Source organism: Stenella coeruleoalba (assembly GCF_951394435.1).
Source record: "Stenella coeruleoalba genome assembly, chromosome: 18".
NCBI classification, from domain to species: Eukaryota; Metazoa; Chordata; class Mammalia; order Artiodactyla; family Delphinidae; genus Stenella; species Stenella coeruleoalba.
This window is the reverse complement of record NC_137164.1, coordinates 45,876,178-45,899,517: the sequence shown is the minus strand read 5'-3', so window position 1 is coordinate 45,899,517 and position 23,340 is coordinate 45,876,178. Positions and strand designations below refer to the sequence as shown.

At 39.3% G+C, this 23,340-nt stretch overlaps 2 protein-coding genes across 4 annotated transcripts in view; one reads left to right on the top strand and one right to left on the bottom strand.

Moving 5' to 3' along the window:
- The window catches only part of BORA (BORA aurora kinase A activator), a 26,368-nt gene extending 17,977 nt beyond the window's left edge, over positions 1-8,391 (bottom strand). Inside the window, exons 1-4 of one of the 3 annotated variants that reach the window (XM_079902974.1) lie at positions 7,506-8,391; positions 5,918-6,085; positions 4,118-4,224; positions 1,020-1,065 (exon numbers count right to left, since the gene is read on the bottom strand). In XM_079902974.1, coding sequence (XP_079759100.1) covers positions 1,020-1,065; positions 4,118-4,224; positions 5,918-6,085; positions 7,506-7,643 — 459 coding nt within the window. In that variant the 5' untranslated portion in view covers positions 7,644-8,391. Of the gene's footprint in view, positions 1-1,019; positions 1,066-4,117; positions 4,225-5,917; positions 6,086-6,849; positions 6,918-7,002; positions 7,110-7,505 lie in introns of those variants that run through there. The other 2 variants (XM_079902976.1, XM_079902975.1) reach the window with 2 other exon arrangements.
- MZT1 (mitotic spindle organizing protein 1) lies at positions 7,347-23,340 on the top strand. The gene is made up of 3 exons (XM_079902977.1): positions 7,347-7,479; positions 16,251-16,396; positions 20,406-23,340. The coding sequence occupies exons 1-3, from the start codon at positions 7,413-7,415 to the stop codon at positions 20,427-20,429; spliced, it is 237 nt and encodes a 78-aa protein (XP_079759103.1). The 5' UTR covers positions 7,347-7,412; the 3' UTR covers positions 20,430-23,340.

Genomic DNA, 23,340 nt, shown 5'->3' with positions numbered 1-23,340 from the left:
AGTAACTTCTGCTACATTGGCCCTAATCTTCACTCTGAATTCATTTTCTTAAGTTTTCTCCTGAATTTCCCTTTAAAATTAAGTCGAGAATTCGAAAGAGAAAGCATACTTCCCAAAATGTTGGGAAATGGGAAAGAGTCTGAGAATATTCAACTGGGGAGGAATCAAGTGACTGGATTAGAATTAAAATTTTGAAGTTATCAGATAGATTAAGAAGTAGATAACATTTGTCAGGAGTAAAGCATATGAAACGATTTCCTAAGAAATAGGCTATATCTGAAATATGGGGGCTAGCACATCACTGGATCTCTGAACATGCCATAGCTGAAGTCTTTTGGGGTGCAGAAGATCCAAGTGCAGCTAAGGAATAGAGGGGGCTAGTGAGAGAAAAAGGAAAAACAAAAAATGCTACCATGACATGAAGACTTTTGAGCAAATATCTAGATAGACATCGTTTATACTCTAAGAGTTCAGCAAACAAAGAAAGCAAGAAGTGAAAAACTAACTTCATTAGTTTTATTTAAAAAAAAACAACCTACCTTTGGGATATACTTTTTCTATTTATCAGTACATTATATTTCATGAAATATATTCTATGTCTTAAAAATTCGAAGAACTAACAAGAACAAAAGATAAAACCGTTACTGAGGCCAATCTAGACTTCCAAGGCTTGAAAATATTCAACTTGCTCTATGTAAACTCCAACTTGAAACAATGGTTTGTGCTCATCCAAGGCACAAGGAAGGCCGTGAGAATGAAAAGATGAACAAGCACAATAATGGCCAAATAAGAATTCAGTCTGGGGGAGAAAAGCACTCAACCGGTCATTACAATGAGAGGCGCTGGAACAGCTCAAAAACACTGGTCTTAGGGGAGCTCTGAGAGGGACTGGGGACGGGTAGGTTGGTGTGGGAGTTGGGACAGGAAAGGATCTGAAGGAAGTCTTCCTCTCTTAGAGGTGCTGTGCACGCAGAATCGATGCTTAACTAGCTTCGTGATCAGTAACAGTTTTAAGTTACCTCTTCAATGGCTTTTTGTCTTTTGTCTTCCACATCTTTATCTATTCTATACAGAGATAAAGAAGAAAAATAACCATGCCATTACTTCAGCAGATTGAACATTTAAAATAATAACCTTTCAAAGAAATCGTTTCTTTCCCCGTTGGAAACTGGCAAATGTTAAGCTCATTTTAAAAGAAAAATTGGGACCTTATCACATTTCATAAATGACAGTATTTAGATATTCATTCAGCCTTGTGCTGTTAGGCCTACCTCCCCCCTTTCCATTCACAGTTGGAATGGAATAATATTTCCTTTTAAAAGGCTTACATTGATACAATTTTTAAATTACTATTAACAATGTAAAGAAAGTAATTTGAATAAACTTTGCCCTTTAATCACCACAAATTAAGAAGTATGTCACTCCAAAGAAATCTAAAAATTGTCCAAATTCTTTTTCTTCAATTATAGCAAGTTTATCATAGTCGTAATTTTAGAATCAACTCTTACTCTGAAATAAAAGGAAAAAAAACTATCATCCTTACAGTTCTAAATAAACAGGCAAAATTATTAATTCTGAAATGAAATATCAACAATATAAAATTTGAAATATAAAATATAAAACTTTGTCCAAACAAATTCTTTTTTTCCCACTTTGATACATTATGCAATTATAGCACCCCAAATTTATCAGCTGTAAGTTTTAATATAAATTGTCGGGTCTCAAGCACAAGGCATATACTTGCCAAGGACTCAGCAGTTAGCCTTGTAGGACCACTTCTTTTTTTTTTTTTTTTTGGCCAAGCCGCCGTGCAGTTTGTGGGATCTTAGTTCCCTGACCAGGGATTGAACCTGGGCCCTCAGCAGTGAAAGCATGGAGTACTAACCACTGGACCACCAGGGAATTCCCAGGGCCCACTTCTTTAATCTGTTCCCAGAAAGAATACTTGCTTACCATCAATAAGTTGGTAAGACACTTTTTTCTCTCCAAATTTTTTCATGTATAACTTGCAGCTTAACAAAGCTTATAATAATGTACGTGTATTAGAAATTAAAATCAAGTGGATCTCTCAAATAAGGGAATTGTGAGAAAATAGACTACAATGATAATCCACATATCTCAGCTTGAACAGCCATTCTGAGAGTACTAACTCAGTTCTCTCCATCTTATTGTCGACATAAACAGGTCAAAATGACAGGGCATAACAATAACAGCGTACAGTATTAGTAAGCTCTGATCTAGCAATACCTCATTCAGAAACTTTCTGCTGCTTCATCAGAGGGCTTTAACAACCTGAAATATTCAAGTGATGGCTAGAAGCAGTGAAAATCAGTTTGGCCAAATACTGGAGAGCCTGATCATGGAAGGTTCTAAGGAGTCATATAGGGCAGGGTATCCTGACCAGCATGATGCATGCAGGGTCCAGTATTACAGGTATGCCCTGAACGGACCCTTGGTGGCCAAGGCAGAGAGGAGCTTTCAGGACTGTTCACCTCCTGTATGGACAGACTCATTTGTTTACACCAGGATGATTTGCAGTTCTCATTTTTATGTGTAGCATGGCATGAAAAAGGTGGAAAGCACTGAAATAGGGAACTTGGGTTAGAGAGGAAGAGACACTGGAAGCCTTTGCTTATTTCTAAGAAGGAATCAACATGTTTTAAGAGTATACTCACTATCCTCGGTAGAAGCCATAACCATTCACTGAATTACATGAGGAAGTTAAATTAAATCAGCGTCTTTCCCCCTCTTCTACGTTACAGGTCTATCTACTGAAATACACCAAGGTTCTTTTCACAAACCTGCTCAAACAATACAGGATTTACTAGTAAGTAAAGAAATGCTGTGTCACAACTTTGTTGACTACAGGGCAGGAAGAACCTCCTGTACTGCTTCAGTGCCTCACAGTGTTCAACGCATCTCTCTTGACGGTCCATGGTTCAATATACTGAAGAGAGGAGGCGAAGTATAGCACACAGTTTGTGTGAAACAAAAAATTCGTCTCATTCGTGACACATTTGCTTTCAGATATTCTTTTCACCTATTCTCTCAAAGGTATTATCTAGTGTTAAGTTAAAATCTTTCATGCTCTATCCCCATTCTAGTCCCTTGCTATAGCACTTTGGATGTGCATTAATTAATTATGAGGGGATGGTCATCAAGCTACCAAGCCAAAAGAGGAAGGGGTACAAAAGCCAGACAAATATTTGCAAGAGCATCTCAATATGTGTACATCTTTGTGTGATTAAATTCTAGTTAAAGGGAAAAGAATTATTCATTATCTTAGACCGATAACACATGTACCTTAGTACCAAAAATTAAAAGCTGATCATATCAGGATTTGATTATTTCAAATATAAAAAAAAATCAAACTATAAAACTGACATCAACAAAAGAGTCCCTCAAACTATTACTGACTACTGCTATCTGTAATTTGTAATTACAGATGACTGCAGTTGGTAATCAAAAAGTATGCATGTTCCCCCAAAGAAGTGTATGGTCTCACTACATTAGGCATCATTAAGTAACAGGAGTCTAAGACACACTAGTACTTGGAAATCTATACAACACATCAACAAAAGCATTAGTTAGGGCTGCTCTGACTACTAGGCTGATAATGTAAATCAGATCCCCAAGTGTCAAAGCTCTGTTGATAATGGATACTCTTCCATTCAATGTGTCTTAACTTGGTAAAGGGACTTTCAGCTTCCCTAAATGTAGGTGGTAATAAAACAGCATTTTACTCTATCCCATACCACCAAAAAGGAAAACAAAACAAAAATTCAATGGCAGAAGTCATAATCATGTACAAAGATACAGATTTCAAAATGACCTTCCTTCTACCAAGTGCTGGGGAAGCAAAGGTGTCACATAAGTAGCAGAGGGAGGAAACTGTCTCTAAAAGAAAAGGACTCCTACCCAGATCTGGAACTGTTAGCAAGGGGGTCTTGCTGGATGTAGTTCTTTGAGCTCACTGTTTATTTAGATAAGATAAATCTGCATCATAATTTTTCCTCCCTGATTTCTTTACAAATAAAAATATTCAACCTTGGAATTTCCTATCTCTCTTCACTTGAAAGTACGTTATTACACTTAGGTGCGAAAAAGGAAAACTTACCGAGAACGACTTAAGTATAAAGCTTGACGATGAATGTCTTCTGGGTCTATTTCTACAGGATTTATTACGGCTAGTTGATCAATAGACCATCTAAATTCCCCTGGAGTCTTAACAAAAGAAAGCGATCTTATGAGTAAAAGTATACTAAAATAGTTCATCAAAATGCTGACTTCAAATGTCAGCTTCAAAAATTAGTGTGAATGGTTATAATATAAAAATATCTTACAGCTCATATTTTAAAATTTGACTTTACTACTAAATTAAATGGCAAATGGTAACCAAATCACACTAAATCAACTGACTTGACTGTATCTCTTTAAAATATCCAAGTCTTCCCTCTGGGTGATTGTTTAAATTACATAATAATAGAAAAATCACAGAGTATTAAAGGTATAGAAATTGCACAATTAACACTCATCAGTGATGCAACATGATCAAGTAAAACTAAAAATCTCTTAGAGTTATCAAGTCTTTATTTTCACCAAGAATGAACTGAAATTAAACAAAGTCCTAACTACAGAAGTGCCTGCAAAAGCTCATAAAATAGGTGATCCTCAAAATAATTATGAGTGGTAAGCAGTGCTGCTTTTCTATATTCAACTACCCAATAAACCAAAAAACTTATCCAAATCCTAATCTGTAAATTCAGAATATATTTTTGAAAAATCAGGCCTAAAAACCCAAGATGTCATGCATTCTTGCTTTGAGGATTAAGTTGCAGTCATTCTGTTAGTTTTATTAAGACTAACTAATACTATTCAATTTAAAATCATGAAGTCAGATAATGACTCAATATAAAGTGTATCACTGTAAAACTTTCCTCTAGTGCATAACTAGCTTCATGCTGATATGAATGTGTAGCTAGCATCAACAGCCACCCAGTTTAGTTTCCTAGATAATTTACTAAGTTAAAAGATCAGACTTCAAAAGAACTTCTCCACTGTAGCCAATAACAGTAAAAATAAGCTAAAGAGATGAAGCCTTCCCTAATCTCCTAAAGAGCACGTTCTCTTCCATATCATCCTTGTGTTATAGCACATAACATATTCTCTTGAAGTTGCCAGTTTAGTGTGTCTATCCCATTAGAGGTTGACTTCTTTTTAAACAATCTGCAAGCTAATAATGAATGGGTGACAAAAATCCAAAAGAATATTAGTAATTTACGACACGTGAAAATTAAATGAAATTCAAATTTCACTGTCCATAAATAAAGCTTTATTGGAACACAGTCACATTTATTGTTTACATACTACCAATGGCCGCTTCTACAATACAAGACAGAGGTGACTAGTTGTAACAGCAACCTGATGAGTTGCAAAGCCTGAAATATTTACTATCTGGCCCTTGACAGAAAAAGTCTGCTGACCCCTGGATGAGAGTATAAGCTCTTTGAGAATTTGTGTTTTATGACCCTGACTTGTTCAAGGTATAACCTCTATAGCTAAGAACTGTACCTGACAAATAGCACTCAAATAATGTTTGTTGAATACCGGAGAATAATTAGATGACGTAGTTTCTTCTTTATCATGGATTAGTACACATATCATCAACCATAGTAACTAGCACCACTCACAGCTGTAGGAAGCTAACATGCTATCTATTGAATAAAATAAAAAGAAATGCTAACTAAAAAAAAATCGGGCTAAGTTATTTTTAGCCCAACCACTACATTATAATGAACATTACAATTAAAAAGAACATTCCAGATATGTATGTTCCATGATAAATTTCCCACTTGTCTTGTAAAGAAAGATAATTACATTTAAAGTTGTTTGGAAACACTAGTCAAGAATAACTTACTGGTAATTTTGTCGATTTAAAAACAGAAGGACTGGAGACAGTTTGTTCGTGGAGATTAGTGTAATCACCAGGACTTTCAAAAGGATTTAAAACAGGAATTCTTCCTGGAGTTTCAGGTGTTATTTGCATTTTTGATTCTCTGACATCTCCCATAGCACAGAGAGAAAACTAAAAAGAAATCAGAAGTATGTATAATAAAAGTACAAAATTCCCTAGACATTCATTTTGACAACTAAAATGTATTCAACAAACATACATTTCACAAAAAGAATTAACTCAAAACCTAAGCCTCCTGGGTTTTTTTTATAAGCTTACACAAACGTGATCCTCTGAATAACCTGGAAAGCTAGAGAGGGAAAGTATTAGTGATATAATTTTGCAGGAGAATTAACAAGTTCAGAGAAGTTAAGTGGCTTGTAAGCTGCAGTCCACCAAAGGTGAATGAGTTCAGGTCCCGTCTTCAAGACAACTAAATGTTCCAATAGGCACAAAACCTTTTTCCACTAAAGAATTTATACCTACAGTTTTTAATTCATTATCTCAAGTCTCTACACACTTTGAACATAATTCGGATAGCCCAGCAATTCCCTAACAAACTGCAGTTACTAAACAATTATGAATAGCGAGCAAACAAGAGACCAGGAAGTCTCTGGTCTCTCTGTGCACGGGTTCCTTTCTTGCACATTAGCCCCCGTCGGCAAAGAATGACTGATTAGGGCTAGGAAATTAACCGCTTTGGGTTGCCTCTTCTCAAACACCCTTAGCGAAAGGCTAAGACCCCCAGGATAGAAGGAGAGACTGCATTATTTCCCGTCAAGGGGGGCTACAACTAGAGAAAAAGAACCCACTCCTTGGAAGGCTGACGTTGCAGCTGGCCTCCTCAGGTGAAGAACAGAAGAGGACACTCACGCCGGTGTCATCCCCAATCTTACTCGATCACTCTTTCTTGGCGACCCCTCTTCCGCACCTACTCCCTGGCAGCTTCCACTCATCCCGAGGCGAGCGTGCAGGCCGGTCCGGAGCCGGGCTACGTGAGCTCTCCAATTCGAGACAGGAGGAAAGGCCAGGAACTACAAAGAACATACCTAGTGGTGTGTACAAATAGGAAGCCCCCCAAAGCGACTCCAGGGCGCTTCCGAGATGCCAGTCCAGCTCCCACGACAGGCACAGACTCTTTAACTCCCCGCTTCCGCGCTTAGGCCAACCAGAGCACGGGCCTTGCGCGCGACTGGCCAATCGCGTCTCACCGCTGTCCGCGAACCAGCCAATTGCATCGAGGCCGCGTAGTAAATTCGAATGACAACTCCTCGCTTCGCATTCCTCCCGGAGTAACCAGGCTCCAAATTCAAATCAACGCAGCCTCGCGCTGGAGAGGCGAGCCAGGGGCGGAGCCTGCCCGGCGTGAGCTGGGGACGCGCAGTGTGATTGCCCAGGAGAAAGGAAGGCGCTCCACTTCCGGGTCAGGCCCTTCGCTCGCCCCCCCTAGGCCTCCGCCATGGCGAGTAGCAGCGGCGCCGGGGCGGCGGCGGCGAATCTGAATGCGGTGAGGGAAACCATGGACGGTGAGTTCCCGTATCGCCCCCTTTACCTTGCCTCGGTTCCCCAGAGCCCAGGCCCTCGGGCGGGGGTGGGCCCACAAGGACTTCTGATCCACCTCTTGCCTAGATCGGCATCTTTGGAGATCCTCCCAAGGGACCCGCCAGGGCTGCAGGGCTGATGGCCCCATCCTTTGAAAGTCGTCTCTTCGCTCCTGTGTAGCTCGTCGCGAGTATGTCGTTGCGGACCCACGTCAGCCCCGCGAGCGCTCCGCCCCTCCCGCGGCAAACCCCGTGCGCCGCGCACATCCCGCGCCCTCTCCCCGCTGTACGCCCACCTCCCCGCGTCCTTCCTCCAGCGCGCTCATTCCACGCCCCCCTCCCGCGCAGGGTCCCCGCGTCCCCCCTTTGGTATCGGCCTCGCGCTCCCCTCCACCCCGCGCCGCAGCCAGTGCCCTGGGCGCCTCGAAAGCGCCCCAGACTGCAGTCCCTTTGCGGACAGTGGCCTCGAGTGTTTGGTCACCGCCACGGCCTTTGTCTCTAGCACTTAAGCAGACGCGTTTCAAATAGCCGGTGGAGGAGCAAATTGTCCCTTCATCAAAATTGCCCAGTTTCGTCTTGGAGCAGGTGATGCTGGTGTCCGGGGGGCTGTGGGCGTATTTATCCGTTTCGGAGCTTGGAGCACGCGGGTAAGGCGTACCCGCAAGTAGTAGGGGAAAAAAAGCGTCTTGGAGTTATCCTCTCTCTTTCTCCTCTCTTATGCCGGCCCTGCCACTTTATACGCCTGGTGGTGGACTTGGACAAGCTACTTAAACGTCTTTGAGCTCGCTTCTTTTTATTATGTAAAACACGTTTACTACCTCCCAGGGTTGTAAATATTTAAATAAGATAACCAGGTAAAAACATCTCGAAGGTGACCATTAAAAGATACTTCTTGTGTTATTTTTGTGTATAAGACGTCATCCCACTTGCAGACGCTTTCGTTTTCCCCATTTTATTTGCATCCACCTCTATATGAGTGTTTGATAGATGGTAAACATTGGTGTTTGCACTTTCCAGGGGATACCCACATCGGCCTCTATCTCTGTCAAAACATGGAATTCTCACTAAACAGCGTCAGCCTTCATGTCGTGTCTTTGTCTCCACCGTAGGCTCCACTTCCTTTTAGAGCCCCTCCTTATGGACTTGAATTAATTTATTTTTGGCTGTGTCCGGTCTTTCGTTGCAGCGCCCGGGCTTCTCTAGCTGTGGTTCACGGGCTCCAGAGCGCGCAGGCTCAGTAGTTGCCGTGCAGCATGTGGGATGTTAGTTCCCCAAACAGGGATCAAACCTGCGTTCCCTGCATTGCAAGACGGATTCTTAACCACTGGACCACCAGGGAAGTCCCCTTATGGGGACTTCTGATAAAGCTTCTGGCTTTTTCTGCCCTGGAAAAAAGCCTTTTCAAAGAATTATTTTTATTATTAGAGCCTTTGCGTCTAATATTTTACTTACCAAGTATCTGCTTTGCCCTTTTTATGAAAAATAGAATTTTGTTAATATCATATTCAGCCTGTTTTCCCATCCTTCTAGATGTATCACAGCTTATTAGTTTTATTTTGTAAGTGGATATAGGTACATAGAAACTATATGTGTACAACATTATTGTCTTTTATCTTTGCTTGGAAGCCAGTGTGGTTTCTGAACAGGAAGGAGCATGTATGCCGGGATTTCTAGTCAATTTTCTTATGTTAGCTGTGCATAGGTTCCTTAATTATACGGCCACGGGATTCCATTTGAATAGAAAACTCTCATTTTCTCTCTGGTGGAACTCCTGTTATAGAAATGAGAACTGATCATTTGTATTGGTTACATCATCAGGATTTTCACTGAGAGAACTTTGTGTAAAATAAAGATTATAGAGAGTGTAAGAACATGAAAAAGTGAAGAAAGACCAGGATTTTTTTTTTTTAAACCAACATTGACGGAGAGAATGTGAATTAAAGAACACTGCTTCTCTACATGCAGTTTGCCCACAAACCAGAAGGTAAAAAAGAAAGGCCCCAGGTTGACAGTGGCTCACATCTGTTAAATGTGGCAGTTAGATCCTGTCGTGTCCATTGGAACTCCAGACTTACAGAAAATCACTGCTATCATGCCATAATTGGGTCCAAAGCAATCATTTCACATAAAAAAGTGAAGTTTAATTATTGCAAAGTTAATGAAAATATTTTCCATGCTGCCTGTAACGATTGAGGCACAGTGGGAAACATAGTGCACGTGCTATTAATAATTGACCATACACTGAACTGAAAAAGTCCTAAATGCAGTCATTTCATAAACCCACCTTCCTCCACTCTCGTTCTCAGACATAGAACTTTAAATTGCCCAAGGGACTGGGCTGACCTACTCAAAAACCATTATTATTTGAAATTCTGTTAATGTGGGGTTTCACCTGTATTCAAATCTATCTGTGAGAGCCAATCGGAAGTGTTCAAAACTTTTTGGGTCTGACTGCCCTCCTTCAAGATCTGGTATATTTCTCCTCATCCTCTTCTACCTGCCTCCCATCAGTATTAGAGCCAGCTAAGTGATTTAATATTTTAATTGATGTCAGATGATTTGCAGGGGTTGTAGAATTCGGCTATGAATATTTGTAATTTTATTGTGAAATGAAAGGATTTTGATAAAGGTACTTTAGACAGGAGAGCGGTGGACTTTATTTATCTGCACAGATCACTCTGAAAGGAAGCTGATTGATCCTGGCCCTGATTTAGTATAGGGTCTATTGCATAAGGGCCTCCACTCTCTCTTAGATCCTCAACATTCTCTTCCTGCATTTTCTTTTTAAAATATCAGGCTCTTTCAATTACCTTTCTCCCTCCTCCAATGTACTTAATTGCCCCTTTTGCTTTTCAGCATTTTGAAATTTTAGATACTCTGTTGATAGCTTCATACTAATTCTTATTTTCTTGAAGTTCTAGAGTTTTCCTTATGCCTCTAATTTTTTTACTACTAGTAATTAAGTTTTTTGGCAACTGTGACTCAGATGTACCTCTTCCCTGCTAGAGGCTTCGATGTAATACAATTGTTCCTCAGTATTTTCAGGGGAATTTGTTCCAGGACCCCACACACCCACCTAATACCATAGTCTGTGGATGCTCAAGTCCATCATATAAAATGGAAGAATATTTGAATATAACCTCCATACATCCTCTTGTATACTTTAAATCCTCTCTCAGTTATTTATAATTCCTAATGAATGTGAATGCTATGAAAACAGTTGCCTGCACATTCATGGCAAATTCAAGGTTTGCTTTTGGGAACTTTCTGGAATATTTTTCCCCAAATATTTTCAATCCACAGTTGCTTGAATGCAGTGTGGAACCCATGGATACGGAAGACCATCTGTTCTACTTTATGTAGCAGATAGTAAACTAGCAAAAGGAGTGAAGAGAGTCCACGGTATACAGGGCAGTGTCAGTGAAGCAAACGTATAGCCCATGCTTCCACCATCAATCCCGTTGCTCATGTGAGACCTCCCCTTCCTCCGCCTCTTCACTAATCTTTTTCAATTCTTCACTTATCTTAGATTTGACCACTTGTCTTAAACTCTCCCATCCATGCCACCCACCAGTCTTTTCTCCATAATTGCAATAACTTAGCTGGACTCCCTCTCCACACGTGTTCTACCCCCTTCCAGGATCCATTCTATGTTTTGCAGCCAAAATCTTTAAAAAATGAAAATCTCATCTTGTCACACTCCTGTTTTATGTCTTCTAATAGCCTCCCAAAGTTCTCAAACCTTTAGTAGGGCCTTAGTGGATTTTCATGTCTGCCTCATCTTGTATTTTACACGTATTCAGCCCCCTTAATTACACAGCCTTCACATGAGCCTTTCAATCTGTGAATTTACCAAGGTCTCCCCAGCGTAAGACCTCGTGCAGAGTCTGTCTTCTTGGCTCCCAGTCTTTGCCCATCCTCCTGCCTCTGCATTAGTCAGGTTGATTTCTAGTCATCCTTGAAGTCTAAGCTTACTTGTAACTTCTTCAGACAAGTCTTTCCTAAGTTGTGTCCTTCACAGCTAAGTAAGATGCCTTGTAATTTGTTTTGGAAGTATGCTGTCCTTTTCCGTCATTTTACTTGTCATAACTGGAATCAGTTGTTGTTTTAACGTATGGCTCTTTTAGACTGTACTGTCCATGAGAACTGGGACCATATCTGTTTTGTCCACAACTACATTTCTAGCAGTAGCATAGTAGGCACAAAATACATACAGGTACCAATTATACAGTAGACACTACAGAAATATTTATTGACTGATGACAGACAGTATGTGAAGTTAGGATGTAATGATCAAAGTGACTTTTAAAAGAAAGCTTAACGGAAGAAATACTAGTACTGAGATGGCCCTGAAAGACAACGTGGAGTTGTATGCAGGGAAGAGAAAAGCATGAACAAAGGCATGAAGTCAGGAGTAATAAAAATATAAATAAAGTATAAAATATTTATAAAAATATAAATAAAACTATAGCATTTATAGATGAGGGTCTACCGTGAGGAGAAAACTGGAGAGAGAGGAGAATTCGAGAGAGAACTGGAGAGATGATGACACAGTTGGAAGAGAGTCAGAATGTGGGTTGTAGTTGTCTGTTGCCCTGTAACAAACCACCCCAAACTCGGGGGCCTAAAACCACAACAGTTACTTTTCTCTCACAGTCCTGGGTGTTGCCCAAGCTCATCTAGATCAGGGGTCCCCAACCCCCGGGCCGTGGACCGCTCCCCGTCCGTGGCCTGTTAGGAACCGGGCCGCACAGCAGGAGGGGAGCGGCGGGCGAGCAAGTGAAGCTCCACCTGCTGCTCCCCATCGCTCGCTTTAACGCCTGACCATCCCCCCACCCCCCAGTGGAAAAATCGTCTTCCACAAAACCGGCCCCTGGTGCCAGAAAGGTTAGGTTCAGGACCGCTGCTCTAGGTGGTTCTCCCTGAGAGTGTCTTGTGCATTGCCATCAGACAATGCTGAGTCTGGAGTCATCTCAGAGCTTACTCACATACCTGCTGGTTGATGCTCCTGTTAGCTGGGCTCTAAGCAGGGGTTGCTGTCTGGAACATGTGGGTTTCTTCACACTTGGAGGCTGGTTCCAAGGAGGAGTGTCTCAAGAAAGAGCCTGGAGAGAGCTCTGTTGCCTTTTTAACCCAGCCTCTGAAGTCGTGCAGTGCCACTCTAGGGAATGCCATCTTCCATGAGCCCTGAGCTCTGTTTGCCGAGAATGCAAGGCCCTGACTGCTCTCTCCTCCTGCTGTTTCTCTGGTTGTGTTGACAGTGAGTAGCAATGAGGGATGAAGTAACATCTACCTCCAGATAAAAAGCAGACTTGCTGCGGGCTTATTGTAAAAGTTGGGATTCCCCAAGCTCAGTGTTCTTCAGCTGTGAATCTGGTCTGTCAATAATAATGTATTCCCTCACAAGGTCAGAGGAGAAAAGCTGCCTGGTCATTTCAGTGTTTGATGAAAAGTTATCAATAAGACTCAAATTTTTTTTTTCTGATTTTAAAGTCTTAGCCAAAGAACACTGTACATTTTTAACATGATAAAATATAGCTGCACGAAACCAGCACCATCCTTAACATTAATGTTGCGTGCATTTTAAATAAAATTGAAAATACCTGCTTTCAGTACCTTTTTAAAATATTGATATGAAAATTTGCGAATAGCACAGGATAGGGAAAAAAAGACTATCAAAAAGAACATGAGGGCTTCCCTGGTGGCGCAGTGGTTGAGAGTCCGCCTGCCGATGTAGGGGACACAGGTTCGTGCCCCAGTCCGGGAAGATCCCACATGCCGCGGAGCGGCTGGGCCTGTGAGCCATGGCCGCTGAGCCTGCGCATCCGGAGCCTGTGCTCCGCAATGGGAGAGGCCACAACAGTGAGAGGCCCATGTACCGCAAACAAACAAACAAAAAGGACATGAAACTGTTATTTGTAGGTCAAATGATTATCTGAGTAGCAAACAAAAGAGAATCAACAGAAAAACTGTTAGAAGCTTCATTAGATTTGTTAAGGTGGCTGGCTACAAAATAAAAATAAGTAATGTCCTAGAGTATTGGCACTAACCACTCAGAATATGCATGAGTGAGGTGGAAATCCATTTATGAAAACAATCCAAACAAAAAATTAAAGAAATTGATCATTCACTATCAAAATCAATGATGATTGAGCACTTGCTGCAACTTTCTGCTCCAAGCATATAAAAATGACAGGAAATAACATTGAAATAACAATGGTCAGCATAACCATGTTCAAAAACGAGAAAAGGAAGTCTCCATTGATTAGAAAGAGAGAGGTTCCCCCCAAAGAACGGAGCAGATGGGAACCATAGCAGGGGGTTGGGAATGAAACCGGGGGAAGGATGTTGCCCTGCCTGAGTGAAGCCGGGGGCCCAAATTGTGCCATCTGCCAGGCCAGGGATTGAGAAGCATCATCCATGTGTCTTATGGGTCTGGAGTCAGGATGCTTCCAGAGAGCTGAAGCCAGTGTGAGACCACCCATCCAAGAACAGCCAAGGATGTCCAAGAAAAAGCTGTGGAAGATGAGCTTTCCGCCAAAAGTCACAGAGCACCTAAGGTAGATGAAAAACAAAACTAAACAACTAACATGAAAATGAAAAAAAGGGGAAAGTGAGAGAAAGTAGTAGTAACAGCTGACCCTTTTATTGAGCACTGTCATATGCCAAACATATGTGCGTCCTTCAATCCTCACAGCCGTCCTATAAAGTAAGTACTATCGTTATCCCCATTTTCTAGAATAATGAAAGAAAGGCACAGAGCAGTTATCTTGCCTAGTAAGTAATGAAAGTGGAAAATGAACCCAGGTTGTCTGCCTCTGGAGAGCACACTCTTAACCACTCTCTTTTGCTGCTTGTTTCTGTGTGAAGCAGAAAACAGAAATCTCAAAAATGGCTAAAGATAAAAACATATAGCCTCCAGTAGGTAAAGGCAGAAACAACAGCCACAAAATAAGGAGTGGTTATAAATAAGCGTTTAGCTGTGAAACCAGAACATGTGATTATGGGGGGAAATTAGAAATCTTAAAATAGAGTTATTGAAATAAATTCAGCAGATAACATGAATAACAGCCTGAATACAACTGAAAAGCAAAGTATGTTGGAATATCAAAACTGAAGAAATGAAAACGGAAAGGGCTGTCAGCTTCCAGCCAAGATAGAGTAACAGGGACTGGATTTACCTTCCTACCTGAAACAACCAACAGAATCCCGGCAAGACATGCAGAACAATGGTTTTCAAGACACTGGACATCAGGCAAGGAAGGACAGTGATTCCTGAGAGGCAGGAGACAAACGAAGTGAGCCAGATAGCTGCCCCAGCTTCCTACCTTCAGAGTTTTCAGGCCACAGTGCAGTGGGGGGAGGGGAGTAACTCAGGCAGAAGCCAGGGGGCACCCTGAGTTGAGCAGCAGCTTAGGGTCCAGGGAGACCAAGGCAGGTAGAGTTTTCAGGACAGAGTACCTGAGAGGAAAGATCCTGCGCCCAGAGAGAATTCTGGAGATCCGCAGAGGGGTCTCCCTCAAGTATTCAGCATAGCATTGATCACATGTGCAAGGAAAGTACCCAGAAAGCTGGGAAAAGAGCCATTTGAAAGGATTAAAGGGAGCAGTACATTATGCTCCACAGAACTGGGAATAGAGCCTGTGTCTACCAGCCAGAGTGGAAAACTTCATAATTCACAAGACATTGTGTGGTATTAATTAGCCCTATGCTAAATGGGACTCTGGTCCTGACTAATGAATCTTAGAGGATCCCAAAGGATCAAACTGTTTATAACCGTATCTCATTACAAAGCTTGAGAATATGTATAGAAATACAGAAATATCCAGCACCCACCAAGGTAAAATTCACAATGTCCGGCATCCAATCAAAAATTATTAGGTGTACAAAACAGAAGAATATGACCCATGATGAGGAGGAAATTTTAATCTGTTGAAACAGACCCACAGTTGACACAGATGTTAGGATTAGCAGATGAAGACATTAGAACGGTACTCCATGTGTTCAAAAAGTTAAGTAGAGGAATGGAAGATAAAGGTTTTTTAAAAGACTCAAATTGAACTAGAGATGAAAATGAATGTAAGGTATGAAAAAGTGGGAATGGCCCGTATCATGAACATCATGAATATTGTAAAAGTTTTCAGAAGGACTTAGACTTAAGTTAATGGATGGCTTAATGTTATTAACGTGTTCATTCATCCCAAAATAATGTGTTTTCATACAATTCAAATCAGAATCTAAATGGTATTTTACTGACTGAGCAGTTCCACTTCTAGGAATTTATTCTGATAAAATTAAGTTACTATGTGCAGATACTTATTACAATATTATTTTAATGGGGGAAACATGAGACCATCTAACAAAATAGCAGAGTGGTTAAGTAATGTATAATGTTTCCATAAAATGGAATGTAACATGACTAATTAAATTACATTGTAAAAGAATACTAAAAAGTGGACAAATGTTCAGAATAATCTTGATTATGATATATGAATTTTAGATAGATATTAAATGAGTGGTAGAATGTAAACCAAGATGTAGAAAGCAGTTTTGTGGAGGGAGGATGTAAATTTATTTTTAAGTTTCTAGAGCTAGGTAAGGGGAAGACAATATTACATGCCAGTTTCCAAATCTAGGGATGCTATGCTAGTTCTCTGGTATTATGCAGTATTACATGAATTAAAAACAGAAGTATTAATGTGCATGTTTTAAAATATTATAAGATTTTGTTTTTAAAATTTTCTGTCTTTTTACAGTTCTGCTTGAGATTTCAAGAATTTTGAATACTGGATTAGATATGGAAACTCTGTCTATATGTGTACGACTCTGTGAGCAAGGAATTAACCCAGAAGCTTTATCATCAGTTATTAAGGAACTTCGCAAGGCCGCTGAAGCATTAAAGGTAGAGATTTGTATATTAACTCTCTAAGTAAAGATGCTTTTGTTTAGAAAATGATTAATGATGAAGTTATGTGAAAGATTCTAAACATGATTAAGCTAGCATCTATCATCATCAGGAGAAATTCTGACGGCCAGGAGCTTTGTAGCATATGTTCAGATCACAAAATTTGCTGCTATCTGGACCATGTTGCATTTTCTTAGAAGTTTCCAGTTGTGTTTAGAATTCTCCTTGTATTGTGGGTAATAGTGTCTACCCCCAAAAAGATATGCTTAAGTCCACCACCTGTGACTATGACCTTATTTGGAAACAGTGTATCTGTAGGTATAATCAAATTGAGATGAAATCATAATGGATTAAAGACCAATGTTCTTATAAAGACAAGGGAAATTTGGACACATATATACAAAGCACACACCATGTGAAGACACAGACACAAGGGAGAATGCCAGGTGATAACAGAGGCAGAGATTGGAGTGATGGCGTCTACAAGCCAAAGAAGGCCAAGGGTTGTTGGCAGCCACCAGAAGCTAAGAGGCAAGGAAGGGTGCTCTGCTGGAGCCTTCAGAGAGAGAATGGCCGTGCTGACACCTTGATTTTGGACTTCTGCCTCCAGAACTATGAGAGAATACTTTTCTGTTGTTTTAAGCCACCCAGTTGGTGGTACTTTGTTATGGCAGCCCTAAAAATCTAATACAGATTCACTACTGGGGAGTGGGGTGCTACTGTAAGAAATAGCTAAAAATGTGGAAGTGGCTTTGGAATTGGGTAATGGATAGAGATTGGCACGTTTTAAGATGCATGATAGAAAAAGCGTAGATTGCCTTGAAGACACTGTTGTAGGTGACTGTAGGTGTTATAGGTGATTCTGGTGAGAGCTCAGAAAGAAGAGAGAAGAACTTCAGTCATCTCAGAGAATACATATATCACTATGAACAGAATCTTGCTAGAATATGAACATGAAAGGTGCTTCTGGTGAGGTCTCAGATGGAAATGAGGAACATTAGTTATTGGACACTGGAGGGGAAGGCCATCCTCGGTATAAAGAGCACTTGGCTGAATTATGTTCTGCTGTTGACAGGAAAACAAAACTTGTAAGCAATAACTTGGATGTTTGCTGGGGAAATTTCCAAAGTATGGAGGCCCGTGTACCGCAAAAAAAAAAAAAGAGGGGAGAGTGGCTCAGAGGCCAGGAACTGCTGAGGCCAGTGGGCTGGACTGCCAACATGGACCCAGAGGACCACTGTTTTTCAAATTCACATTCACCACCTTTTTTTACTTTTTTTTTTTTTTTTTTGTGGTATGCGGACCTCTCACTGTTGTGGCCTCTCCCGTTGCGGAGCACAGGCTCCGCACGCGCAGGCTCAGCGGCCATGGCTCATGGGCCCAGCTGCTCTGTGGCATGTGGGATCTTCCCAGACCGGGGCACGAACCCGTGTCCCCTGCATCGGCAGGCAGACTCTCAACCACTGCGCCACCAGGGAAGCCCCACATTCACCACCTTTTAATTGCTGAGACTGGAAACAGGAAAAGCATTGTGTTCCCTCTCTTGCTTGCACACACTATGATTTTAAAATCTCACGATTTTTATTTCCATGTTTATGTAGCACTCACTCACCATGAATACTGAAACTTCAAGTCAGTCCCTCTTAAACCTTGTCCAAGGACAAAATGGCTTCTCTCTACCCTTCTTTCCTTTGAGGATGTAGGCGTATAAAACCTGTAGCTTACCCATCTCAGATTAACTTACTCTCCAATAAGTTCCAATAATTTGGGTCATTGGTTTTGTGCTTTTTAAAACTTTTTCATTATTAAATCTGGCACAAAAAGGTAAACAAGACACATTTACAGAGCAAAAATTTATCGTAAAGAGAATACCTATACAATTCTCATTGCCAGCACCCTAAAAGTTCCCTTATGCTCCCCCATCACTAACCTCTCTTTCCCACTACCCACTCAGTAACTACTGTCCTGATTTTTATGGTAGATACTTTCTTTTAACAATTTTACTGACTAAGCATGGATCTCTAAACACCAGTTTCATTTTGTAAAATTTTTGAACTTGATATAAATGGAATCTTGCAGCACAGTTCTTTTTTTAAGTGTAAAATTTATATAGATTTTAGTATATTCACAGAGTTGTACAGCCATCACAGTTAATTGTAGAACATTTTAATCACCCCCAAAAGAAACCTTACACCCATTAGCAGTCATTCTCCATTCTCCCTTTCTCTCAGCCCCTAGGAAGCATTAATCCACTTTGTCTCTATGGCTTTGTCTATTCCACACATTTCATATAACTTGTGACCTTTTGTCTCTGGCTTCTCTCACTTAGCATAATGTTTTCAAGATCCGTCCATGTCATAGCATGTATCAGTACTTTATTTCTTTTTATTGTCAAATAATATTCCATTGTATGGATATACCACATTTTATCCATTCATCAGTTGATTGGCATTTGGGTTGTTCCCACTTTTTGGCTATTATGAACAATGCCAGCACAGTTTTTTTTACTGGGTTATTTCGTTTGACATTATGTTTATGAGGTTCATTTCTGTTGAGTATAGCTGGAGTGCATTCCCTTTCACTGTAATAACCATGTTTCTTTGTACAAATATACTATAACTTATTTATCCTTCCTACTATGAATGGATATTAGGTTGCTTCCAGTCGGGAGCCATTACAAATGTGCTGCTGTTAGCTTAGTTCTCCATGTCTCCTGTTGCATGTATGTGAGCATTTCTGTTGAGTGGGTATCTAGAAGTAAAATTGCTGGATCATAGCTTATGTGTATCTTCCACTTGAAGAGGTAATGTCAAACTTTACTAAAGTAGTTGTATGAATTTATATCCCCACCAGCAGCATATGAATTTCCCTTGCTTCACATCTTTGCCAACACTTATTATTGTGAGTCTTTTTAATTTTAGTTGTTCTGGTAGGTGTTTATGAATTTGTCATTTTATTGGCATTTCTCTGAGTACCAGTGAGATTGAATGCATTTTCACATGTTTTTTGGCCATTTTCTTCTGTGAGATATTTTTTCGTGTAGCTTGCCCATTTTCCTGGGTTGTCTGTCCTTTTCTTTGTGGGTAGTCTTTCTTTAAATATTTTTGAAATAAACCTTTTGTCAGATATACATGTAAGGTTTCTGATTTTTTTAATCAAAAATTTTAAATAATTATAAAAACTCTTCAGATTTTCTGTATTTTAACTCACGACTGTTGCTTTCATATGACAGAAGAATAACTGAATAATACAATAGGAATAGCTAATATTTATGAGTACTTTTCCTTTTGCCAAACAGTGCACTAAAGGCTTTCCTTGCATTGTTTCCTCTATAATCACAACAGGGATGTGTATTACAGCTAGTAGTAGTTTACCGCTAAGGAACCTGAAGCTATGGTGACTAACTTACTTCTCTCAGGACTTACAAGTGGTTGAGTTGGGAGTTGAACTCAGACCCTCTGACATCAGAGTTGTTAACTCTTAAGTTTCTACCTACAGTAAGTTCTAAAAAATATCTGAGCCTGCTATTTAAGAAAGGATGAAAATGGTGATTAGAACTGGGTCAGTGGACTATAGCCTGGGAACATTCCCTGGCTTAGTGTTGTCTCATAACCCTGTTGATAAAAATAAAGGGTATCATAGCCTTTCATCAGTACATTTCTGAAATTCCAGTGGAAGAGGATTTATTTAATATACATCTTCCACAACTATAAGAATTTTTGTTCACCTATGCTGGAGTTTGAAAGAGAATAAGGAAGCAGCATAGGAAGAGATTTTTGTATGTAATGCAATTTGAATGCTACTGTTAGCCTAGCAATCAGTTCAAAAGGTAGTTCAAAGAATGTACTGCAAAAAGTGAAAACCAATGCATTATCCTGATAAAAGTTCTTTGGTATATGTGGGGGAGGAGTTGTTTGTTAATAACAGTGCAGTATTGACAAATTTATTTCCATGGTGTCTCTTTTTCCATGGTTTTATTATAATGAATCATACTTTCTTGTTCTAGGCTGCTGAAAATATGACAAGCTGACTTTCTGAAGAAATCCTGGTGAGATATGTCAAGCTCTGCAAGAGGATTGAAGATGGCATTGTAGTTAAGAATGTACAATGAAATCACTGCATGTAGCAATGTGGAAACATTGTCCTTTTTAAAAGAATTATAAAACCATAGCTTTATAAATCAGTGAAAGTGGCTTATGGAGAAAACTATCAGTTGTGTTTACACCACATCTTTTTTTTTTTTAACAGTTCTAATGCTTTGGCACTGCTGTGTTCATATTTATGTGTTCCTTATTTATAGCTCGGATAGCTTTAATTTTCTAAGCAGTCTGTCTATCAGATGTGCACATCTGCTGTGCCTGGTTGAAGTATAGTGGAACCCTTCAGTAGTAATGTTGTAGTTATGACTTGTTGACATTTCCATTATAAACTTTAATTTTGAATTGTTTATGCAAAACAACTGTGGATTTATGTTGTATTAGGCTGGAAGTTGACAATTTCAGCTACCAGTTGTGGATTTTGACTTAGATTCATTATGCATATCAGAATCTTGTTTTTTATAAGAGCGTGGAAAAACATTTGTTGTAAACTGCTCTTTAACAAAGAATATTTAGTTTTTTAAAACATAAAGTTTGACTGGCAGTTAATATTGTGAAGCAGATCATATTTGTATTGATTGAAAAATGAAACTTAGAAACTTAGATTTTAAAAGTAATGACAGTGCTTAGTTTACTATTATTTATCATTTGAATCATTTAAATTTAGTGAGAATATTAATAGAGAATATTAATTCTTATTAATAAATAAATATTTTTCTTTCTAATTTTTATACTCTGTAAATCACGGCCTTAAAAATAATAATGCATAATGAAACAATTCCAACATGAAAAGTCTTTTTTACTTTTGTTACATAAAAATAATTTGAGTGCTTACTTAATATACCTTGAGTGGTTATCTAGTTAATCACTAAATAGATGGTGTCACTCAACAAATAATGTTAATTATTTTCTGAAGGAATAAAGGTTTCCAGTCATTAAACAAAAACCAAATAATCAAGGGTTCTGTATCAGGAATTCTAAATATGCCTTTCTAAGATCATTTTTATGTGTCATTATTTTTACCCTGAAAGTTTTAACTAATTGAAGTGATGGTTCAAAATAAATTTTAGAAAACTTAGGATAGCATGGATTCTGTTCCTATAACAGAATCTCAGTGGAATATTTTTCCCAAGACTAATACAAATTTAATCTGATTTTTTAAGACTTTGTTAGCTTCCATTTAAATGGTAGTATAGGGTCTTCCCTGGAAATCCCGTCCAGTGGTTAAGACTCCACCTTCCGATGTAGGGGGTGCAAGTTTGATCTCTGGTCAGGGAACTAAGATCCCACATGCTGCGGGGTGCAGCCAAAATTTTTTTTAAAAACTGTTAGTACAAGCATATACTCTTCGGTAGCATTTTTTGTTCTTCAGGCAAACCAAAGTGATTTTAATAAGGCTTAATAATATTTAATGGCAACCTTCTGTTCTATTTTAAAAATCTAGTCTTTTGACCACTTTGACTTTTTAAATACATGACATCTTTACCAAGTGCACTGAAGGTCTATTATAGGGAGAACTGGTTGGGAGACAATAAAAGTTTTGATTGTAAGTCATTCATTTAATTAAAAAGCATTGCCAATACTGCATGTTGTTATTTATATACAATCAGAAAAAGGACATTCTTGTCAAGTTCCAAAATTTGTATATACTTTTAGGTCATAAGAGTTAATAGTTTTATTTATGACTTTGTAGATTATGTTATTTATGTGTGAAACAAAGCAGGAAAATATATTGAGAAGGAGTTAAGTTTATAGAGGGCTTTCTTAATGTGTTACATTTCTTAAATGTAAACATATATTTCTAATGCGTACTTAAGTAATGTTTAAGGAAACCAAAGTAATGCATTGTTGTGCACGTTGGCAGTGTCAAAAATAAAACCATTTTGGTGGTATCGGCATGTACTTCTGATTTAAAATACGCTTCTATGAATTCAACTTGTGTTTCTATAGGTATTTGGTAAATATTTAGATGCTTATTTGTTATGTGTGATTGAAGACTGTTTAAAGGTAGGCTTTATAATTTACAATTTCAAATCAGTCTTGAGGCGGTAAAATGGAGTACTTTTCCCTGGTAATGAAAGCATGTAGCTATAACATTTCCCCGGGCTTGAAAACAAAGTTGGCATTTCAAATACGTGAGATTATATTTTTCTATATTTCAAATAAGAACTTTACATAGTGGACATTATGAAATTTACATACATGTTTCAAACATGCTATATATTTTTAAACTTAAATTAATTAAAATTAAAAGTTTAGTTTCTCACACTAACCACATTTTTTATTGTAGTACAATATACACAACATAAATTTTTCCATTTTGACCATTGTAAATTATACAGTTCAGTGACATTAAGAACATTCACTTTAATACCTTCCTCAACAATAGAGCCAAAATCTTTTTAGACATGGTTTAAGTGACAGTTGGGATCTCTGTTAGGAAACTTTGGGGTGAATTGTGTTTCCCCAAATCTGTACGTTGAAACCCTAACCTCCATACTTCAGAGTGTGACGTATTTGGAGGTAGGGCCTTTAAAGAGGTGATTAAGTTAAAAAGAGGTCTTTAGGGTGAGAACTAATCCAAGTTGACTACAACCCTTACAAGAACAGGAAATTTGGACACACAGAGAGACACAACGGGGGGTGCATGCACCCAGAAGAAACCATGTGAGGACACATCAAGAAGACGGCCATCTACAACCCAAGGAAAGGGGCTTCAGAAGAAAACAAGCTGCCCAGGAACCTGGTCTGGGACTTCAGCCTCCAGAACTGTGAGAAAATAAATGTCTGTTGTTTAAGCCACCCAGTCTGTAGTTTGTGATGGCAACTGTAACAAACTAATAA

Coding starts and splice junctions, on each gene's coding strand:
- MZT1 (XM_079902977.1), top strand. CDS start 7,413: ATGGCGAGTAGCAGCGGCGCCGGGGCGGCGGCGGCGAATCTGAATGCG. Junction 7,480..16,250: donor GGTGAGGGAAACCATGGACG/GTGAGTTCCCGT, acceptor GTCTTTTTACAG/TTCTGCTTGAGATTTCAAGA. Junction 16,397..20,405: donor AGGCCGCTGAAGCATTAAAG/GTAGAGATTTGT, acceptor TTCTTGTTCTAG/GCTGCTGAAAATATGACAAG.